Here is a 19,619-nt window from a genome sequence, read left to right as displayed (position 1 = left end):
CATTCAGCAAGTTCACTCATCATGAAAATAATGGCCACAAGTATTAAAGAAAAAGAATCCCACTTGTAAAAAAAAAAAAAAGTATATTCAAGTTTTTTTTGCCTGCCATCTCAACTTCTGCAGAGATCTGTTGGGTACTTCTGTTTCTGTGAAAGCTCAGCACAAAAATTTCACTGAGGTCTTACAGAGTCACTGCTAAAGTTTGTTTTCCCCCAATTAAAGAAGCTATTAAAGGCCAGTTTTAAAAAATAGCAACCTTTAATTGGGAAGAAAAACGCCCAACAATAAATAAAAGGCAGACACATTCACCAATTAAAAATCTGACAAGATCTCTCTCACTTAAACAAAAAAGCATTTGCTAAATGCCAGGTTGCTTGTTTCAGAATACAAAAGCTGTTTCAACCAGCTAGCAACAAAACAAAAGGTTAAGAAAAATCAATATACAAACACGTGTTTGTCCTCTGAGTGATAAAAGAAAATATTCCCCGAGTTGTCCTCCAGCAGGTGAGCCAAATTTGCTCCTTATCTGCATGGCTTTTAAAAAGACATTGCCAAAACCCCTGGTCTCCTGTGACAGCATCTTGTCCTCTTACAAAGTACCTTTTATTTAAGGAACTTGAGGGATCTTTCTCATGCACGAAGGAATGAGCAGGTTTTGGAGGTGGGTGTGCTGAGGAATGAGCACAGGGATAGAAGCTGTAAAGCCCTGATATCCAATATCCACCCTGGAAGTCACAATTCCAGGAGCTGTTTTTCTTGTAGCAAATAATGGTCATTTCTTCTCAGCACTCTGAGGAGAAGAACAAACTGAAGATACTCCCAAGAGCTGTAAAGGCACAGGGAAAAAAGAAGGAAAGCTCCCTAGAGCTGCAGCAAAAATGGGAATTTAAGGGCAGACTTTGCAAACACTCGTGAAGCTTTCCAGACACTCTTTACTTCCAAAAAGTTTCTTGTTGTGGACAATCCCTTTATTTCTCCTTTGGGAGAAACAAGAGGAGAGCTGGCCAAGAACTCAGCGTGACCCCAGCACTGCTGGGGGTGGAATTGCACCTTCTTAAATTTGGGAATTCCCTGGAAGCTCCGGGCTCTTTTGGGATGGATCAGTTCTGTCCTGGGACAGCTGCACATGCCTCACTCCTGACAGTGCTCATGGAACATTCTTCCAAATTAATCCATCCTTGAGGCTGCCTTTAATCTTTATTCTTGGCAACAACCAGAAAACCAAGGTGAATTCCACGAGTGCAGGGATCCTCCTACAGGAAACAACTCCCAAAGAACAAATGTGTTCCCTGACACAACAGGAAACGGTGACACTTCCCAGGGACAGACAGGAATCACAAGTGGGACATTCTTTCCTGTTGGGTTTCCCTTCATCTCAGAGCTAATGAAAAGCAACACCACAGAGAGCAGGGATAACTTGAAATTCCCAAAGCAGAGCTTCAGACCACATAAAATTCCATTTCTGAGTGGATTTCAGTGCTGCTATGCAAGGTAAACTTTGTCATGGATCTTGCCCCCTGGGAAGTCCAGTCACAAAACTACAAGAATCCCTAAATCTGGGATCACAGAAAAGTCAATTATTCAGTCTCTTGTGAGTGAGAGCTGCTGAGCTCGAGTAAATATCAGAAATTATCCCTTCATTAATAAAATAATTTCTATTTACAGAAAGCCTTTCAGCTTCACACTTCAAAGCATTTCACAGACAACATGAAGAGATTTTGCAGACCTAAACAATGTTGGTTTTTTGGAAAGCATCCCTGTCTTTGTTATAACCAAGTAAAACATCAATACTTGAAGAAGCTCCACTGGTTTTGTTTGTTTACAGCAGAAAAAGACAAAGTTTTGCTGTTTTTCATCCACTGTTCCCTTTATGGACTTTTCACACTGCAACAAGGGAGAAATAACCAGCCTAAATAAACAGGACACACAAGTGTAAAACCACAAGGATTGGCAGAAGCCTCTATTATGCATAATTGTTTTGGAAATAAATCCATCAACAAAAGGAAACTCAGTCACATTTCAAACCAACAGCTCTCTGTTCAGATTTGGAATATTTTTCTGAAGCTGAGTAAAATTACATTTAAACCAGCCAGGTTTTAACTTGTCTGCAGTGGTATTTTATGACCATACAAACCTCTAAAAAATTCACCTGTTGCTTGGCAAGTTCATCCTCACCTGAGCTCCTACACAAAACCAACGCAGGGAGAAAAGTGATTTAAATTCCTTTTCACACCATTTGCTTTCTGCACTTGGTTAAGCCTAAGAAACATCCATATTATTACCACAACACTTTTTCCTTCCTTTGTAATCAGTTCTACCCTCAAGTTTTCATGGTCTGGCTCAACCTGACATGTCAAGCTCTGCAGAGAATCTCTACATCCAAACCAAGTTCGAATTAAATTCTGGAAGTTTAGTTATCAGGCTGTTCTATTGAATAACTTTAATTTCTTAAAGTCAGTAACTCAATGTTGTGTCAAAACACTGGGCCTAAACTAGCCAAGGTATCAGTGCCTAGAAGCCAAAGATTATGAGACAAACATTTCTTTTTATTTGGAGAACAGAGCACTGTGAGCTCACTCTTCTGTTTTTAAATAAATTTAATAAGCCTGGATTTATTAAAATAGAGGTACACAAGAAAGACCTTAAAATACTCTTGGAAATTACAGGAAACATGGAAAAAAGATGATTATAACAGGAAATGCTGCACAACCAGTGCATGCTTATTATTCTTCCACAGACAGTGGCACCAGCTGCTTTTTTTTTTTCCATAGAATCAACATGTCCCTCAAGATTTGCAAGATTTTAAGGCCAGAGTGATGAAAAAGAATGGAATTTTATCCTAAACATTTTCATTCACAGAGGACATTTAAATCATAACATGTCCTAGATACAGAACTAGTGCTGCAATAACTTCTCCAAATAGAATTTCTCTCCAAGACACTGGAGTAGGATCTAAAGTTTGGGAGCTCATTACAACTGTCAGCATCCTGCTGGTGTGACTGCAGCTGCCCACACCCACTGTGTAAAAACATTCAAAACACGTAAGAACATTCAAAACCTTCAGTGTGGGCAATCAGCTGCCAATCCACTGGTTTTAAGCAGCACAGGAAAGATTTGCAAGCAGTTAAAGTCCTTGGGGGAGGGGGAAACAGTGAATTCACATCCAAGTGTATCACAGAAATATGTTCAGGAACATGGGCAGACAAAAATCAATGTCTAAACGTGCCTGGACACGACTCTTTCTTTTTCAATCCCAACAAACAGGCTTGGAAACAGCAGCACTTTGTCCCCTCTGGCATTCCCATCCAGGATGGAGTCCACCCACTGGACTTCCTGGTCCTCCACACGTCCAGGCAGGTGAATTTTACTCGTTGAGGAAAATGTTTGAGTAAAGTGTTTCAGGGTGGAGGTCACTTATGGACTCCACAGCAATAACGTGGCAGTGCCTTGGCTTTCACACATGGCATTAAGCTGGTACTACCTGCAGGGTTTATTCACAGTATCAGTGAGTTTGGAAAAGATCTCCAAGACCATCGAGTCCCACTTGTGACAGAGCCTCACTTTGTCACCTACATCAGAGCAACGTCCTGGATTTTCTTCAAAACCACCAGGGATGGAGACTCCAGCACTGCCCCTGGAGTGATGGAGACCCTACAGTGTTTGAAGACTCTTCCTGTGTAGAAATTCCTCCTGGTGTCTACCCTGAGGCCGTTCCCTCTCCTCCTGTCCCTGTTCCCAGATCCCAAATCCCCTCGGCTGTCCCCTCCTGTCAGGGAGTTGTGCAGAGCCACAAGGTCCCCCCTGAGCCTCCTTTTCTCCAGGCTCAGCCCCTTCCCAGCTCCCTCAGCTGCTCCTGGTTCTCCAGACCCTTCCCAGCTCCATTCCCTGGACACCCTCCAGCTCCTCAATGTCCTTCCTGAACTGAGGAGTCCAGAACTGGACACAGCACTCGAGGTGCGGCCTCATCAGTGCCCAGTACAGTTGAAAATAACTTCTCCAGTCCTGTGGCCACACTGTTTGTGACACAGACCAGGTGCCATTGTCCTTCTTGCCCACCTGGGCTCGTGTCGAGCAGCAACCCCAGGTCCTGTTCTGCTGCACAAATTCCCAGCTCCTTTGCCCCACCCGGAGCAGTGCAGGGGATTATTATGGCCAAAACACAGGAGCTGGCACTTGGCCTTGTTGAGCCTGACCCCGCTGGTCTCGGCCCCTCCATCCAGCCTGTCCAGGTCGCCCTGACCCCAGGATGAAGCAAAGCACTGGGAGCAGGAGGAAGTGAGCCGGACAGGGCGGCGGGACAGGGTTTTCTCCTCTCAGGACAAGGTTTTCTCCAGCACTGCAGCCTCCCCAGCGCTCCATGACCAGCAAGGACCCAAGCCTAGAGTCACCCAATGCCCCAGGAAGAACCCTACACCCGGCGGCCCGAGCCGGGCAGGCCTCTCCAGCACAGCAGGGCCCGCACCCGGCTCTGGGTCACCCCCAGAGGCCCGGAGGATGCGGAGCGGGGCCGCCCCTACCTGATAACCGAGATGAGCAGCCCCGAGGGGTCCTTGCTCCTGCCCACCGTGCCGCGGTACCTCCCAACCGCGTCTCCCGCCGCCATCTTGCGCCCCCTCAAACACGGCGCAGACACGCGTGCAACCAATCATAGGCGAGGACGGCGGGATGCCATCCAATAGAAAGCGAGGGGGGCGGGGCACACGGAAGTAAGGTGCAGCGAGGCGCCGCGGAGCCTTCTGGGAGTTGTAGTTTTTACGGCGGCGGCGAATCAGATTCCCACGCCAACCTTAGCCAGGTGGTTAAAAATCAGTTAAAAGTTAAACGGTTTCGACCTGATAAATTATAAACCTGCTAAAAAATCTGTGCTTAAAAGCTGTCATTCACTCTGAGAGCGGCAGGAAATGGGGTGGGGGTATGAGGGTCTCAGCCATCCCCTGAGAGCCTTCATGGAGTTGGTTGAACAGTGAGGAATTTAAATGTTTATAGAGTTAAAAGCGGGTAAAGTGCGTTAAGTACTTAAATTAACATGTTCGATTAATTAGTAATGTTAAATACTCACAATGTGTCAGAGCCTGAAAGAATATGATCATAAATAACCACATGAGTTGCTGATGCTTCCCTTAATTTAATGTCTTTAAGCTACAATGTTATTAAAAATTATTTTCCCCAGTTTTCCTGGGAAGGGCAGTAAGGTGAGCAATGAGCCAACCTAGGTGGTCCTCACAGTGAGCTCTGAAAACAAACCTGAGTGTTTGGCACAGGAATTGTGGGTTTGGAGCAGATGGAGGTGATGGATTGGAATCTATCCACAGCCTCAAAAATGCTCTGATACCCAAAACTCACTGTGGGGATCTCTTCCAACACAGGATATTCCCTGATCCCACACTGATTCCAAAGCACTGGGTACCAAACTCCCTGCACACAGCCCTTGCTTTACCATGGACATGCTTCCATCCCTTGAAAAATCACCTTTGGAAAAAAACACGGAAAGGTGCATGTCACCCTGTGCAGGGCTGGAAATCCAAACGTCAAATAAACCTCTCCCAAGAGCTGCCTGACTTTCCCCATTTCTAATATTGCCTGGAAAGGCTGGCCTGGAACAGAGACAGACAGAGCAAAAGGAATAAAATAGGAATTTATTGAAAGGTTCCACCTTGGGCAGTGCAAAATCCTGGATGGGGCTACACCCAAACCAAATCCAAGGTGGATCCTGGTCATGTTTTTTACACTTTGATAAGTTTTGGTTCTTCTACATATTGGAGTTAATTGTCCAAGCACAGCCCCAGGTTATGAAGTCTCAGCCCCCTTTTCCTCGCTGCTGTTTGTGATTTTTGGGTATCAAAAATTTCTCTAGCTAGAAAGGAATTGTTTTGTCACTACCCTGTGAAGAGAACTCAGTAACACCTAACATGAAGTTTCAGAGTTACACACAGAGATTTTGAAAAAACATAAAAGCTAAAACCCAAGGCATCACTAGGTGACAGATAAGGACACTTTTCCACTCACATCCTTTGAGAGCTGTTGTTAAAAACACCATGCAAAGGCCAGGATTGTTGTTGCAGAGGCAGAATTCCTTAGGAAAGGCAGGAACAACCATCATTTGCATCACTTGGAGCTTCTGGGTGTTTTCTAAACCAGGTTTGCTCCATCATGTCAGACACACTGCTCTTCCAGAGGAGTTTTTTCTGCCCAAAGCTGCATCTTAACGATTTAATTGAATGGAAATTGCTGAGATTCTGTAGGTGAGTCAAGAGTACCCATTTACACAAGCTGTATTTGAAACACGAGGTAATTGGAAGCTTGATAATTCCTTATTTACAAGGGGAACAGTTCCACTGTAGCTGTTGTGGAAGAGCCTCTATTTATTATAATCAACAGCTGTATCTATGATCATTAGCAGAAGGGCAGAGTAAGAGCATGGGCACTTGAATTCTGAAATAAAAGATGCTTTATTCCTGAATAAGCAATGTGTTTTCAGAACAGAATAATTACTCCAAAGTAAAGTGATTTTTATCTCCAGGTAGGGTGTGCACTTCAGCGTGCTCCTGTGTAGCTGTTCTGCTACATTTCCCCTGTGCAGACGAGCTCTCAGCTCCACAATTTCCTATTCAGCTATGCCAAAATAAAAATCTCATTTTCCACGTTTTTCTGAGCAGGTTTGCCAATGCCTTTGCCCAAGGAAGGTGATTTGAATGGCAGGAGGTTTGTGCACTGGCTGGAGGGAGTTTTTCCTCAAACTGCCAACTTGCCAATATTGTTTTTTGTTAATTGGCAATTCCCATCGACTGCTCTGGAGCAGCACAGCCCGGAGCCTGCAGTGAGGGTGAAATCGATGTGTCCCACCTTTTCATTCCTGACAGCTGCAATAATCACCTCATTTAGGAGGAACTTCATCAGGACAAACAACAGCAAATCTCCCTCAGAACTGTGACCTGGCTGGCTTTCAATCCTGGGCTCTAATTGCTAAATCACTGCCTGGTTTCATTGACCAGCCCTTTCCCTTCACTCCTTACCCCAGCACAGCCACAGGTGGGAATTTATGTTTTCTTTAAATGAAAGGGGAGAAATCAACAGAGGCCTGGCTGATACAGCACATGAACGCTGAGATGTCTCTTGATTATTAATGTATGACACAACGAGCCTGAAGGGTCATGAGAGCATCATTTTTCCTTATACAATTCACAAAAAAAGGGTCTCAGTCTGAAAACTGATGGAAGGGAAAACAGGAAAAACTCTTTTTTCTTTTTCACATTCCTTTCACACAGTATTTTAGTACTCTGAGGTGTACCTAATAAAATGGGCCGTTCCTGGATTACTCAGACCAACGAAAATCCAAAGTGACAAACAAAATGTTCATGATGATGGATGAATCCCTGTCCCAGCTTGTCAATAGAGATCAGGTTGGCTCAGTACAGGGTCCCCCCCATCCAGAAGAGACTGGGAATCACAGATGGTTTCACTCCTCCTCCCCATCCATCCTCCCTTCAATAATAAAAAAAGGAAAGGAGGGGTGAGCTTGTACTGAGCTATTCCTCATCAGCTGGGCCAGTTTCCCAAGGGAACACCACCTAGAGCAGAGTTGTGCCAAAGAGAATTCTGAGGAGGCACAGGCAGAGCAGTTCTTTGGGAAATATGGTTTATTCCCTTGGGAAGTGTTTTACAAACTCCACTGGCCACAGTTCTGTTCCCCATATGACTTGTGTGACACCAAGGGATTGCTTCTCTCCTTTCCTGAGGTAATTTTACCTGCAATCCCTTTCCACAGTTTATCCCTTGATATTTTCTAAGTGTTATCCCCTGATATTTTCTAAGTGTTTCCTGGGAATTCTTGGGAATTCCTAAACCTAAGAGATTTAGGGCTGATGTACACACGGGGTCTCTCAACCACAGCTTTAGCATTTGAAAAAAAAAAAAAATACCACAAGTGCTTCGTTATTCCGTTTCAAACATTAGTGAAAATGTCAGACCAAAGGGTGGCTCACACCAACATCTTCCAGGTGTAATTACCTTGTGTGTAAAGCCTTTATATTGATTATAATTAAATCCCCTTTGACTTCCAGCAGTGTAGATGAGAGCAGAGTGAAGGCCAGAATTTCCATCTAAGCTGTAGGAGAAATTCTGCCTGTAAAAAGTGAGCCTAAGCTTGTTGGCATCTCTCAGTCAGTTTAATAAAATCTATTTTACCCTTCTCACAGAGCTGGTCACCCCCACATCAGCTGCATTAAACTGAAATTGGTACATGGGTAAAGAATCAGGTTCCAGCCACCCTCTTCTTACAAATAATTCTGGATTTCTTATGAAGCTTTACCAAGATTTCCCAAACTGCCTGAGTTAAGAATTGAGTAAAAGTGTGCTGAAACATCAGGATTTGGCTCCACACATCTGGATGACCTCATTATTCTTATTTACCATTAAACAAGTGTGAACTAAAGCTGGTTGAGGTTGTTTTTTGGATTTTCTGCACAGCAACAGTTTCTCTTCCCAGCACGTAGCTGCCATCAATTCTTTTTGTCTCTGTGAATAAGAAGAAACTCCTGGGGCAGGAGAAGAAGTTGCCTGGCTCGATGCTGGGAATCAAGGCAGAGATATGATTCAAATGTCTCCTTATTGTTTTTTTGCCTCCTGACATTTCCCACTTTGGGCTGTGTTCTGCTGCTGCAGAAAAAATAATAGCTAAGATTAAGTTAAGTGGAAAAATACTGCTGCTTTTCCAATGTCAAAGCCACAGAACCTCTGGTAATGCAGTCCCTGAAGGAAAGCAGAGCAGGTGTGAAACGTTGCTCTTCAAAGGCAGGTAAAATGTTGTGAGGATGTTCTCCTTCTCTTAACCATTAAAAAAAAAAATCCAGTTATTTGGTTTATTTTTCCCCCTTTATTTTACTTATCCTCACTAAGGGAATGCTGTTTTTACAATTGTCCACAGGCTTTTTCCAAGTCCTCAGGCAAACAAGTGCAGGCTGCTTGTTGGCTTCTAGAAATTAAAATCCTTAAGCCATAATTTTCCTTTAGAACCATGGAAAACCTCAGGTATATGAGAGACATAAAAAACAACATTCCCAACTCTCCCATGTGTAATTATGTTTTTTTCCCCCTTCTGCAAAGAAGTTTTTAGATCCCACCCACAAACTTATTTTAACCCAGCTCCATTAAGTTCCTCAAGTTTTATCTCGTGGATTTGTTGGGCATCAGCTCTTGCCTCAGGTGATATCCAAGCCTAAATCCCTAGAGTTTGGGGGAAAAGAAGTGGCTGGATAGAAAAGAAAATCCCAGAAGTCCTGCTGGCACTGAGGGGGACTTGGAACCACTTGGATCATCTATCCCAACAAATCCATTTGGGAGGAAGAGTTCATGGATGCCTGAACCCCAGGAAAAACCCTCAGATCACAGCTCCACCTTATTAAACCACAGGCAGCTGAGCATGACAAAACGCTGGAGATAAAACTTCAGAAATTCCAGTGCTCACAGAAATATTTCATCCTGCCCAATGCAGCTTTGGAAATTCTCTGGTTTGTGTAAGCAGAAGCTCCAGGCAAGAGAAACAACAAGAACTGGAACTGAAGTGAGTAAAACTCCAGGTACCAGCAACGTGCTCCTGGATTTCCAAGGGAAGCAGTGCTGGTATCAATCCTCCTGAAATGAGACATCAGCCAGCCAATTTCAGGGCTTGTCTTGCAGAAAATGGGCCACGAGATTCAGCAGCTGAACAGTCCTGCTGGCCTCAAATTTAATTTGCTCCGAGGTGATATAAAAGCAGGATAATATGATGGTTGTTGTACTTCTTGAGCGTTTTTGACAAAGTAAATCTGTCACTGACAGGCACCACAACCCCCCTTTCACAGGAGGAGCTGTGACCCACGATGCTAAAATCAAACACAACAACAACAAAAATCCCCCCTTGCTGTGACCCACGATGCTGAAATCAAACACAACAGCAACAATCCCCACTTACCTGACGATCTCAAGGATTTGCTGCCAAGAGGAGAAGGAGCTGGAATGATCTGTGCTCGGTCTGCAGCTCAACACAAAGACTTTGAAGGATATTCAGATTGCCTGGTGTGTTGGTTTTGTATTGACTGGTACTTAGAAAATGCTATTTATGGAAGGTTTTTTTTTGGGGGGGGGGGGTTTGAGAACTTTTTTTGTGACTAGATGAGACTAATTCATAAAGAGTAAAGCCACAAAAGAACTGGTTTTTTCCTCTTGTGAAAAAGTCCCTATAGCCTAACAAGAGAATACTCCTCTCCCTGGAGTCAACTGAAAAAAAATATTCTTTAGTTAGTAACTGACTCAAGTGTTTCTGTACGTTGTTGTTAAGAAAGAGAAGAGGGTGTAGGAAAAGAGAGGAGGGATGGTCTAAAAGTTTCATTCTGAATTTATTATTCCTCTATATTGTTAATAAAAGTTTTCTTTACCTCCTTTAAGTTTTAAGCCTGCCTTGCTTTTACTCCTAATCCTATCTCACAGCAAAAAAAAAAATGAATATATTAAAATTGGTGAATCTAAACCACTACACCTTGTCAGGCTCTGCTCCCAGGGAACAAGTGATGGGATGAGGGGAAACAGCCTCCAGCTGCAGCAGGGAATGTTCATGTTGGACATCAGGAGGAATTTTTTCATGGAAAGGGTTGTCAAGCATTGGAATGAGTGCCCTGGAGGTGTCCAAGGAATTCCTGGAGGTGGCACTCAGTACTCTGGGCTGGGGACAAGGTGGGGATCAGACACAGCTTGGACTCAAAGACCTTGGAGATCTTTCCCAACCCAAACGATTCTGTGATTTTACAGAGAATAAGAGGTGCCTTTGAAAGGGCTTCCCACATTGCTGTTAGAAATCTGAGCCTCCCACTGTTTAACCAACACCTTCTTGTCCTTCATTTTCACTAAAAAATAAAAATCAGGGAGGAAAAGGGTTTCTTTTGGGGAGTTTCTTTAAGAAAAAGCCCTTCAGCCCTTCTGTACTGTACTATCCCACTCTGAGCTTCGATGAACCTGTGTCTGTCACGTGTGGCTGACGGTTTTTGGCTGTGTTGCCTTTGATGGGGCCAGTTAAATTCACCCTGACCACTCCTGTGATCCCTCCCCCTGCCCAGGCCTGGGACAGAGCGAGGTCAGGACGAGAGGAAACAGCCTCAAGTTGTGCCAGGGGAGATTGTATATTAGGATTGTATATTAGGATTGTATATTAGGATTGTATATTAGGATTCTATATTAGGATTGTATATTAGGATTTTTTCTTTCCATGGAAAAGATTGTAAAGAATTAGATCAGTGGTGGAGTGACCATCCCTGGAAATGTTCAAATATTTTGAGGATGGGGCACTTGAGGGCATGTTTTAATGGGGAGCATGGTGGTGCTGGGTTGACAGTTGGATTTGATGGTCCTAAAGGACTTTTCCAACCTTAACAATTCCATGATTCTATGTGCCCACCTCTGCAGCTTAGGTGATGGAGAAAGGTTTGACTTTCCCCTTGCCCAAAAACTTTACAATGCATCACGTTGGAATTTTTCCAGTTTAGTGGGGAAGATGAACCCTGAAGTCACTGCCCTGACTCTCAAGCTGGGCAAATCAAAAATTTGTGGACAAACCCATCAGGCAGCCTCAGAATTCCAACTGGAACCTGTTGAGCAGCAGCCAATCTGCCAGAGGTCAGTGATGGTAGCTCCCAAATATTCGGGGTGTGAAGGGTTTGTGGGCAGAGTGAGGATGCTCAGAGGGCTGCAGGCTCTGAAAACCTTGTGCTAAAATGCCAAGAGAAGCACCAAATCTACAGCAACAGACTTAAATCAACTTTATTGCACAGCAGTGTTCTGTGGGCGCTGAATAAGGCTGAAGACTGATGTCTTCAATTTTTTTCTGTTGTTGTCAGCAGGAAGGACCAAATCAGCAAGACAGATCCGTGCAGATGAAGCCCGTGACTCCTTCACCACCGTGGGGTTGGAGACACGGCAGGGTGGGAGATTTTGGGCTGTTTCATCCATGATCTTTCAGTCACCAAAAGAGCTTTAAAAGATGTCAGTGGAGCAGAGGTGACCTTTGAGGTCCACGTGACCTTTGGAACATAAGAAAGATGAGTCTCTTGTGAGATTCACTGGGAATTGCAGGAATTTAAGCTGTCGGTGCACCTGAAAAGATCCTAGAGGTGGTGGTGTATCCAAATGATTCAGCAGAGGTTTTGTGATTCCCATTGAGAGTCTGGTCAGGCAATATTAAATGCTCAGCAAGAAAATGAAGTGTTACCTGCTGTACATCTATGAAATGAAATGTAATGTGATAAAATGAACTAAAAGGTCTCCTCATCTCTGCATTAAGAACAGCATTGGTGTGACTGCTATTGCTGTGTAACAATTCCCCTTCAGCAAAGGCAAATCCTACAATGTAATATCATTTTTTTTTTTTCCTCATGATCTTTATGGGTTTGGGGAAGAAAAACATTTCAAGGAGTACCCAGCTCCAGGGGTATGGTGAAAAATGAGATCAGCACAAGGTATTTCCCACAAAGCAAGAGGTGTGTGTCAGAGCAGTGCTGGACATGACCAGGCTCTGAAGGACACTCAGCTGCTCCTTTGCTGTCTTTCCTCACCCCTTCACTGCCACCCTCCATTTCCCATCCTTCCCCAAATCATCTCCTGCTTCCCCTCGTGTCCCCTCTTCCTTCATCTTCACATTTTCCTGATGTCTTCCACTAAGCACCGCTGATATTTTTTAAACTGGAGTGACACAAGCTAAATTTACAAATCATTGTGCTGCTGGCTCCTGTGTTAGATCTTTCTCCTTAACTCATGTGCCTCATCTGTTTGAATTAGAAACTCATCGGGGCAGAGGCCACATTTGAACGTAGCATAGTGGAGATTTATGTAGCATAATTAAGCAAGATAATAAAATACACCTCAGTGAAGGCTGCAATGTAAATTGTGCTCTTCAAGTGAACATGTCATGACTTTTTTCTTACTTCTTTCATAATTTAGGTGAGGGGACTTGATGCAGTGAGTCCTGCAGGAAATTGTCACTGTGAAAGATCTGCTGATGGGCTGCTCACCCAGGCCCATCAGAAATTGTTCTGTTCCCAACAGAAATTGTTCTTCCTACTGAAATCGTGTCCCATGTTTTACCTCCCCCAGCCTTCAGTCATTTCCTGGGACTGCAAGAAAATTGGAAAGGGACTTTGGACAGGGGTATAGAGTGTTAGAACAAGGGGGGGATGGATTAAAACTGCCAGAGGGCAGGGATGGATGGGATATTGGGAAGGAATTCCTGGCTGGGCTGGAATACCCAGAGAAGCTGTGGCTGCCCCTGGATCCCTGAAATTGTCCAAAGCCAGGCTGGATGGGGCTTGGAGCACCCTGGGATGGTGGAAGACGTCCCTGCCCATGGCAGGGGGTGGCACTGGATGGGCTTTAATTGGCCATTTAATTGGCCAAATTTAATTGAATTTGGCTTCCAACCCAAACCATTCCATGATTCTGTGATTCGATGTCACCATGGCAGAAGAACTCCAGACCTGTCCCCCTTCTTCTGCCCCTGCACTTGTGACACCTTCATGAAACTGAGGCCAACATCTTGCTGGTGTTTCTGTGCTACAGGACCTGGATATGTGACAAAAAACCAAATATCCATGCCAGGTTTGTGCTCTCCTAAAATTCTCTGTATTGGTAGCAAGGTTCCCTCGTGGATCAGAGTGGCCCCACCCAGCCGTGCTCATGCAGGGCAGCCACGGATTTAGGCAGACAAGAAGAGCTGGAAAGTGCAGAGCAGCGACCAACCTTTGCTGTGTGCTTTTCACACTGAGCTAGACAGGAACCAGAGGAGATAAACACAGCATCACTTTCATTTTTCCAAGGGAAGAAGCAATAAATTTGTAGCCTTGGGTTATGAACCTCTTGGTCTCTCAATTGCAGCTGGCTGTGGTCATTATGAGTTCAGTAAATTCTGGAACCTTTGCAAAATGCTGTGGCCTCTTCAGCAAGAAGCCTTGTGTCTGAAGTGGGTTTATTTCGTTTAGTGGATACAGAAGTTGCTGGAAAGTGATGGCAGGAAAAGCCATGGAGGCAGAGATATTCCTCAGTGTATTTTTTACAAAGTTAATGCTCCCCTGCTTCCATGAAATAAGAAGAGGCTGGAATATCTACAAGAACTTTATTCCCACCACAGCTGTAAAGATAAATCAACATGCTGCAGAAGGAAAACAAAATCCAGAGATTTTTTTTCTTTCCCTTGTTTGGGTTCCTTCTTTCCACGGTGTCCCCACGTGCTCAGTTCTCCCTGAGCTGGGAAAAAGCAGGGAACACAGAGAGGAGCCTGGAGCCACCAGGGATCACAGCAAATGGAGCTGGGCTGGCACACACCTGAAACCTCTGGGTCCAGCTCTCTCCTCTGGAAGGTGTCATTGTGGGATGGATCTTAGGAATGCAACCAAAATTCTCTTTTGGAAATCCCTGCAGGCTCTCTAAGTGCCAACATTTTCACCAGTAACCATCCCTTGAGACAGAAAGTTTTTATTCTGCAGCTCAGAATCCTCTTTACCCCAGCACAGCTGCTCACTGCCCTTGTTCTAAACCTGAATAAGGCAAGTCCTGTCTCCCACTTAAAAAAAAATGTGGTGTTGTCACCCTTTCCCCATCCAATGCACACTGAGATGAACACAGGAACCCTGCCACAGGAAGGAGTGGCATCCTGTGGTGGTAGCACAAGGATTAGAACACTCATCCAAGCTCGAGCAGTTCTTCTCCCCTCTCCCCTCTTGGGGACCACACAACCCCACACTGAAATCAGTAAGGCTCCTTCAGTCCCAGGCTGAAGTTCTTCAAATGGCAAAACCCACCCAAAATGTGAAAATGGGCAAAACAAATTAAAAAAAAAAAAAAAAAAAAAGAAAGAAAAAAATCGAGATCTGGCATTTAGCCAGGTGAAACTCAAGTGTTCCAAACTCATGGAGCTGCCAAAGGAAAAGGGAGACAATTCAGGCTGAGAATGAGGGATGCAGAAAGCCCTGATTAGCAAAGTGCCACTGTGGGGCTGATGAGGGAACGAGAGGGGACAGCTTGGAGTTAAATATCAAAGTTCAGCCAGGTGAGATTATAACAGAATGAAACCCAAGCATGGAATAATGTTCTGCTGGGAATTGTTCTGCTGTGCTGCAAGGAACAAATTCCCCATTGTCTCTGCTTGAAAATCCTCTGTGCAAAGAAGACCTTTGGCAACTGGGATGTGGATTTGGCATTGCAAAACAACATCAAGCCTCAGCAATTACAGAGTGTTTTCAGGCTGACCTTCTCCTGCCACATGGAAGCTGGGCAGGAGGAAGAGCCAGAGGTTTGGAATGTGTCTCTGAGGCCTGGGTCATAATGCAAACATTTATGCTGCAATCAGAGAGTGGCTGCAGACCATGTGGATGTGCCTGGGAGAGCTTTAAAAGCTGTCTGGGGAGGCAGAGAGAGGGGCAGCATCCACAATGTGATGCTCAGAGCCAGCTGCAAGCCCTGCCTGAGACACAGCAGAAATGCTGCAGTGTTTAACTCAGTGTCCTTCTAATTAGTGCTGCTGGTAATTGGGTTAAAACTGGAGCCTGGCAGCTGGGGTTCTTTGAAGGTCGTGAGCCAGGTGACCCCAAAAATCAGCTGGCAGCAAACAGTGGGGTCCTTAGCTGGAGGTATCCCAGGACACACTGACCCTTGGAGCTGCCTCAAGTGGCCCGTGGGGTGGGAACCTTTGGAGAAGAGATGGATCCATTAAAAAAGCCGGGATCAGGAAGTTAAGATCAGTGCTTGGATGATTTTGTAAGGAAGAAAGGAGATTGTGATGTGAGGGGAAGGCTCAGCCTGGATTCTGGAAGAGCTCCATGGATCATTCCCTGCTGTGTTGAGGGAAAGATCCAGCAGCCATTCCAGGAGACCTAACCCCTCTCTTTTAGGAGTGGCTTAGCCTTCCTCCCAGTGACTGGCCAAAAACCAGTGGGAATGGGGCTCTGGGGGGCACGAGGCCAAGAGGCAGAGTGAGATTTCTTGGGGCAGTTTGAGTTGTTAAGGAGTATCTCCAACACTGTGGCTGTGTTCCTCTCCCACTTTCCTCCTACCCACTTCCAGATCATTCCCTGGCAGTTCAGGAAATTCCTGTGTTTTCCTCATTGTCAGCACTGGGTGCTGCTAAAGTTTTCTGGAGTATTTGCCCAGCCATTCACAACACTCAGGTCCCAAAGTGACTTGGGCCAACAGAGAGAATTCAGGATTTTAATGAGCTATCAGATCCTGAGGTAGAAGTAGAACTACACCAGCAGCAAATCCTATTTGCTGTCCCATTCCATGGTCCCTGCTAGAGAGCACTGACACACTGCTCTCTTCTGCTGGAGGAGAAAAGTCTTTTCATGCTGAGAATAATGAATGGCCTGAGCCAAAGCGTGGCCAGATGGTCCCAATCAGCAGTTGTTTATACCCAGACCTGGGAGAACAGGTCAGGCAAACCCCCTGACCCTAATGCTGTCTGTAGAAAAATAATCAATTTACAAGGCCAGGCAGAGTGACCTGTGAGCTCTGTTTGTTGATCCAAGACATAACGGCTCAATAGCTTTAATTATTAAAGCCAGAACAGACAACCATTGATCCTCCCACTTAGTGCCATCTCTGCAGCCTCAGGGCCAGGGATTTAGAGCAGGGGAATTTGCAGGGAAAGAGGAAGAACCAGCTTTGAAAGGCTGATCCACTGGATCACCACAATTTTGGACCCTGATTTCAAAATCTGGCTCCCACCTGTCCACCCAATCCAGCACCTCAGAGCAATCCAGTGATGACCCTTCCCTGAGAACACAGGTTCCAACTTTTCAGCTTAACAAGGCATTGAAAAAGTCATTTATAGAGTTGACCCAGATCATCTTTTCTCTCCAACAGTTCACAAAGCAATGGGTGTAAAGGACATTAATCAAGTTGGCGCCAAGAGGTAATTGAAGACAGTAATTACTCAGTTTTTATAGAGCTGGAAATGTAATAAGGATTTTAAGAAAGTAATAAGTGAAGCTTTCTGCTGAGAGATCCCCTGGTGCACACAGTTTAGCCAAGGGCCCATCTTTTTGAAAATACATTTTCGTGTAGTTATTACATCACTGTCTTGCTGGGACATCTCTCCTGAGCTTTTGTAAATGTGATGGGCTTTGCTGAATCTGAATCCACCGTCTCTGCATCCCAAATTTCCCTGGCACATTGACACCTCTGATGCAGCACTAATGCAGGAAAACAGCAAACACACATTTTTGTGCTTTACCTTCTCCCAGCTCCTGCCTTCCCTGCTAGATTTCTGTCAGGTGCCCAATTTTTTTGTTCTGCTTTGGAAGCTTTGGAAGCCATGACAAAAAGGATCTGATGAAATTTCCCAAAGCCACATTCAGCTCATGCAGAATCTCTGAGGCTTTTTGTGGTCAGAAGTGGAGGCAAATTCTCCCAGCAGGCTCAAAGGCCATTTCATCTGCTTAAATCACAAGATTCCACAACAGAAAAAACAACTCAGAGGAAACAGTAAATTTACCTTCACTTAAACCTGATGAAAACTGACAAATCTCCCTGTTTATGCAGAACAGCCCAAGTTCAGGGAGATGCTGAACCAGGTCCAGTCATTCCCTGATTCCTTGGTCATTTTTGGGATCCATCCCACAAGTGCAGGACTCCTGAGCCCCCTCCTTACCTGCTGCTGGTTCCTTATGGGCTCTGAAGCACAAACCTGAATTGCTCCATGCCTTGGTTTCTCCACCTTCACTTACTTTCCTCTGAATTATCTCCTTCATTCTTTGAAAATGGAATTCCTGCTTTGCTGGGCACCTCTTCTGTCCAGGCTTGTCCCTTGAGTTAGTGATGGGGACTGTAAACTCTTCCAGGCAAGGAGCAAATATGCTTTATTTGCTTTTATTTTGCTTTATTTGCAAATTGGCTGGCACAAGGTGGTGGCACAAGCAGGTGCTGCTGGAATAAGAAGCCTCAGTCTTGGCTGAGTGGGTTAATTAGGGGGAGGTGACAAAAAGCTGGGGTGATGTCCCAGGCCCCCACACTCAACCTCAGCATTTCCACCACATTTGGTATTAAGGCTTGACACCACCCTGCTTCTTTTAAAATGATTTTAACATAAGTTCCAGCTACATCTGCATTCAGACACCGTGGGCTGGGAGCACACATTCCATCACTCCAGCAGGCAGCTGCAAGAGGAAGCTCAGGTTGGAGAATTTTTTGGGATATGTCTGCTTCTGGCTCTCCTCCAAGGGCAGACAGCTCATTGCTAACAAAACACTTCTGTCCTACAGGGTTTTGTGGCTTTCTGGCTCTGATCTTTGATGAAATTTCATTTCATGACAGTTCTATTCTCAATATCTCCTCCCTAACAAGGACCACTCCCTCTGGAAGGAGAAATCTTCCACGCTTTTGCTGGGATGGGATCTACCTGGACTGCTTCTTAAATTGTTCTGCTTCAACCTCTTCCCTTTCCAGCCAGAAAAGTCCTCCAAGGAAGCTCCAGGAAGACAAAATTTGGGTTGAATTAATCACCCGTGGTTCTAGATGCATTTGCTGCATCACACAACTCATCTGTGCATTCACCTGTTGGTCTCATTAGGTTTGATTAAAATTTGGGTGGGGGATTTTAGGACCTTCCAGTGACCCATTGTGGTGTACACTGGCAATTTATTCAGGTCAATTAGACATCTGCCATGTTCAGTCTCAAAAAGGCCATGGCATATGTTTGCACAACAGGGTACAGCAACAAGGAGAAATTGGATTTGCATCCCGGGCAAGGTGCATCAATATCGGTTTTTAATGAGATCTGCTGGCTTCCACAAGCAGCAAAAAGTGTAAATTTATGCTAAAGTGTCAAAAAAAATGCCAAAGGAATCTCTGTGTGGTGCCTGAATGGAAAACACACAGAGGGATAGGAGGAGTGAATTGGATCAGCCTGTGGGCTCCAAGAGTTGAATCAACTTCCATTTACTTGGCTGCACTTGCCCAAGGTAAATCCCCTTCCAGGTGAGACCCCTCAAAACCTGGGGGATGTTTTGTGTCCATCATGACAAGAAAGACATGGAGGGGATGGAGAGTGGGGATGGAGCTGGGAAGGGTCTGGAGAACCAGGAATGGCTGAGGGAGCTGGGAAAGGTCTGGAGAACCAGGAATGGCTGAGGGAGCTGGGAAGGGGCTGAGCCTGGAGAAAAGGGGGATCAGGGGGGACCTTGTGGCTCTGCACAACTCCCTGACAGGAGGGGACAGCCGGGGGGATTTGGGATCTGGGAACAGGGACAGGAGGAGAGGGAACGGCCTCAGGCTGGGCATGGGGAGGTTTAGATTGGATTTTAGGAAAATTCCAACATGGGAAAACTCCAAATGAGAGTCCTCATCCCTGAAAGTGTTAAAAAAAAAAGCAGAAGTGGCACTTTGTGATATGGTTTAGTGGGCATTCAGTTGAAGGTTGGATTTGATGATCTTGATGTTCTTTTCCAGCCTTACTGATTCTGTGGCTCTGTGACTTTCCCAAGCCAAGGGTGGTTGCAGAGCCAGGAAGAGAATCCAGAATTCCTGAGTGTCCCATGACACCAAACTCACAGGGACCCTCCCCTTCACCTCTGTGTGTAAAGTGAGTGCAAACACAAACACAGCCTGTA

At 45.1% G+C, this 19,619-nt stretch overlaps 1 protein-coding gene across 1 annotated transcript in view; it reads right to left on the bottom strand.

Annotated features, from left to right (window-relative positions):
• Nucleotides 1-4,653, bottom strand: part of EXOC4 (exocyst complex component 4) — a 309,923-nt gene extending 305,270 nt beyond the window's left edge. The window contains exon 1 of the mRNA XM_088165994.1: nt 4,518-4,653. Coding sequence (XP_088022120.1) covers nt 4,518-4,603 — 86 coding nt within the window. The 5' untranslated portion in view covers nt 4,604-4,653. The remainder of the gene's footprint in view (nt 1-4,517) is intronic.
• Nucleotides 4,654-19,619: the final 14,966 nt, after the last annotated feature.

The sequence above is a fragment of the Sturnus vulgaris genome, chromosome 5 (genome assembly GCF_052056855.1).
Source record: "Sturnus vulgaris isolate bStuVul1 chromosome 5, bStuVul1.hap1, whole genome shotgun sequence".
NCBI classification, from domain to species: domain Eukaryota; kingdom Metazoa; phylum Chordata; class Aves; order Passeriformes; family Sturnidae; genus Sturnus; species Sturnus vulgaris.
Note: the sequence above shows the minus strand (reverse complement) of the source record. Positions and strands in the feature narration are given on the sequence as shown.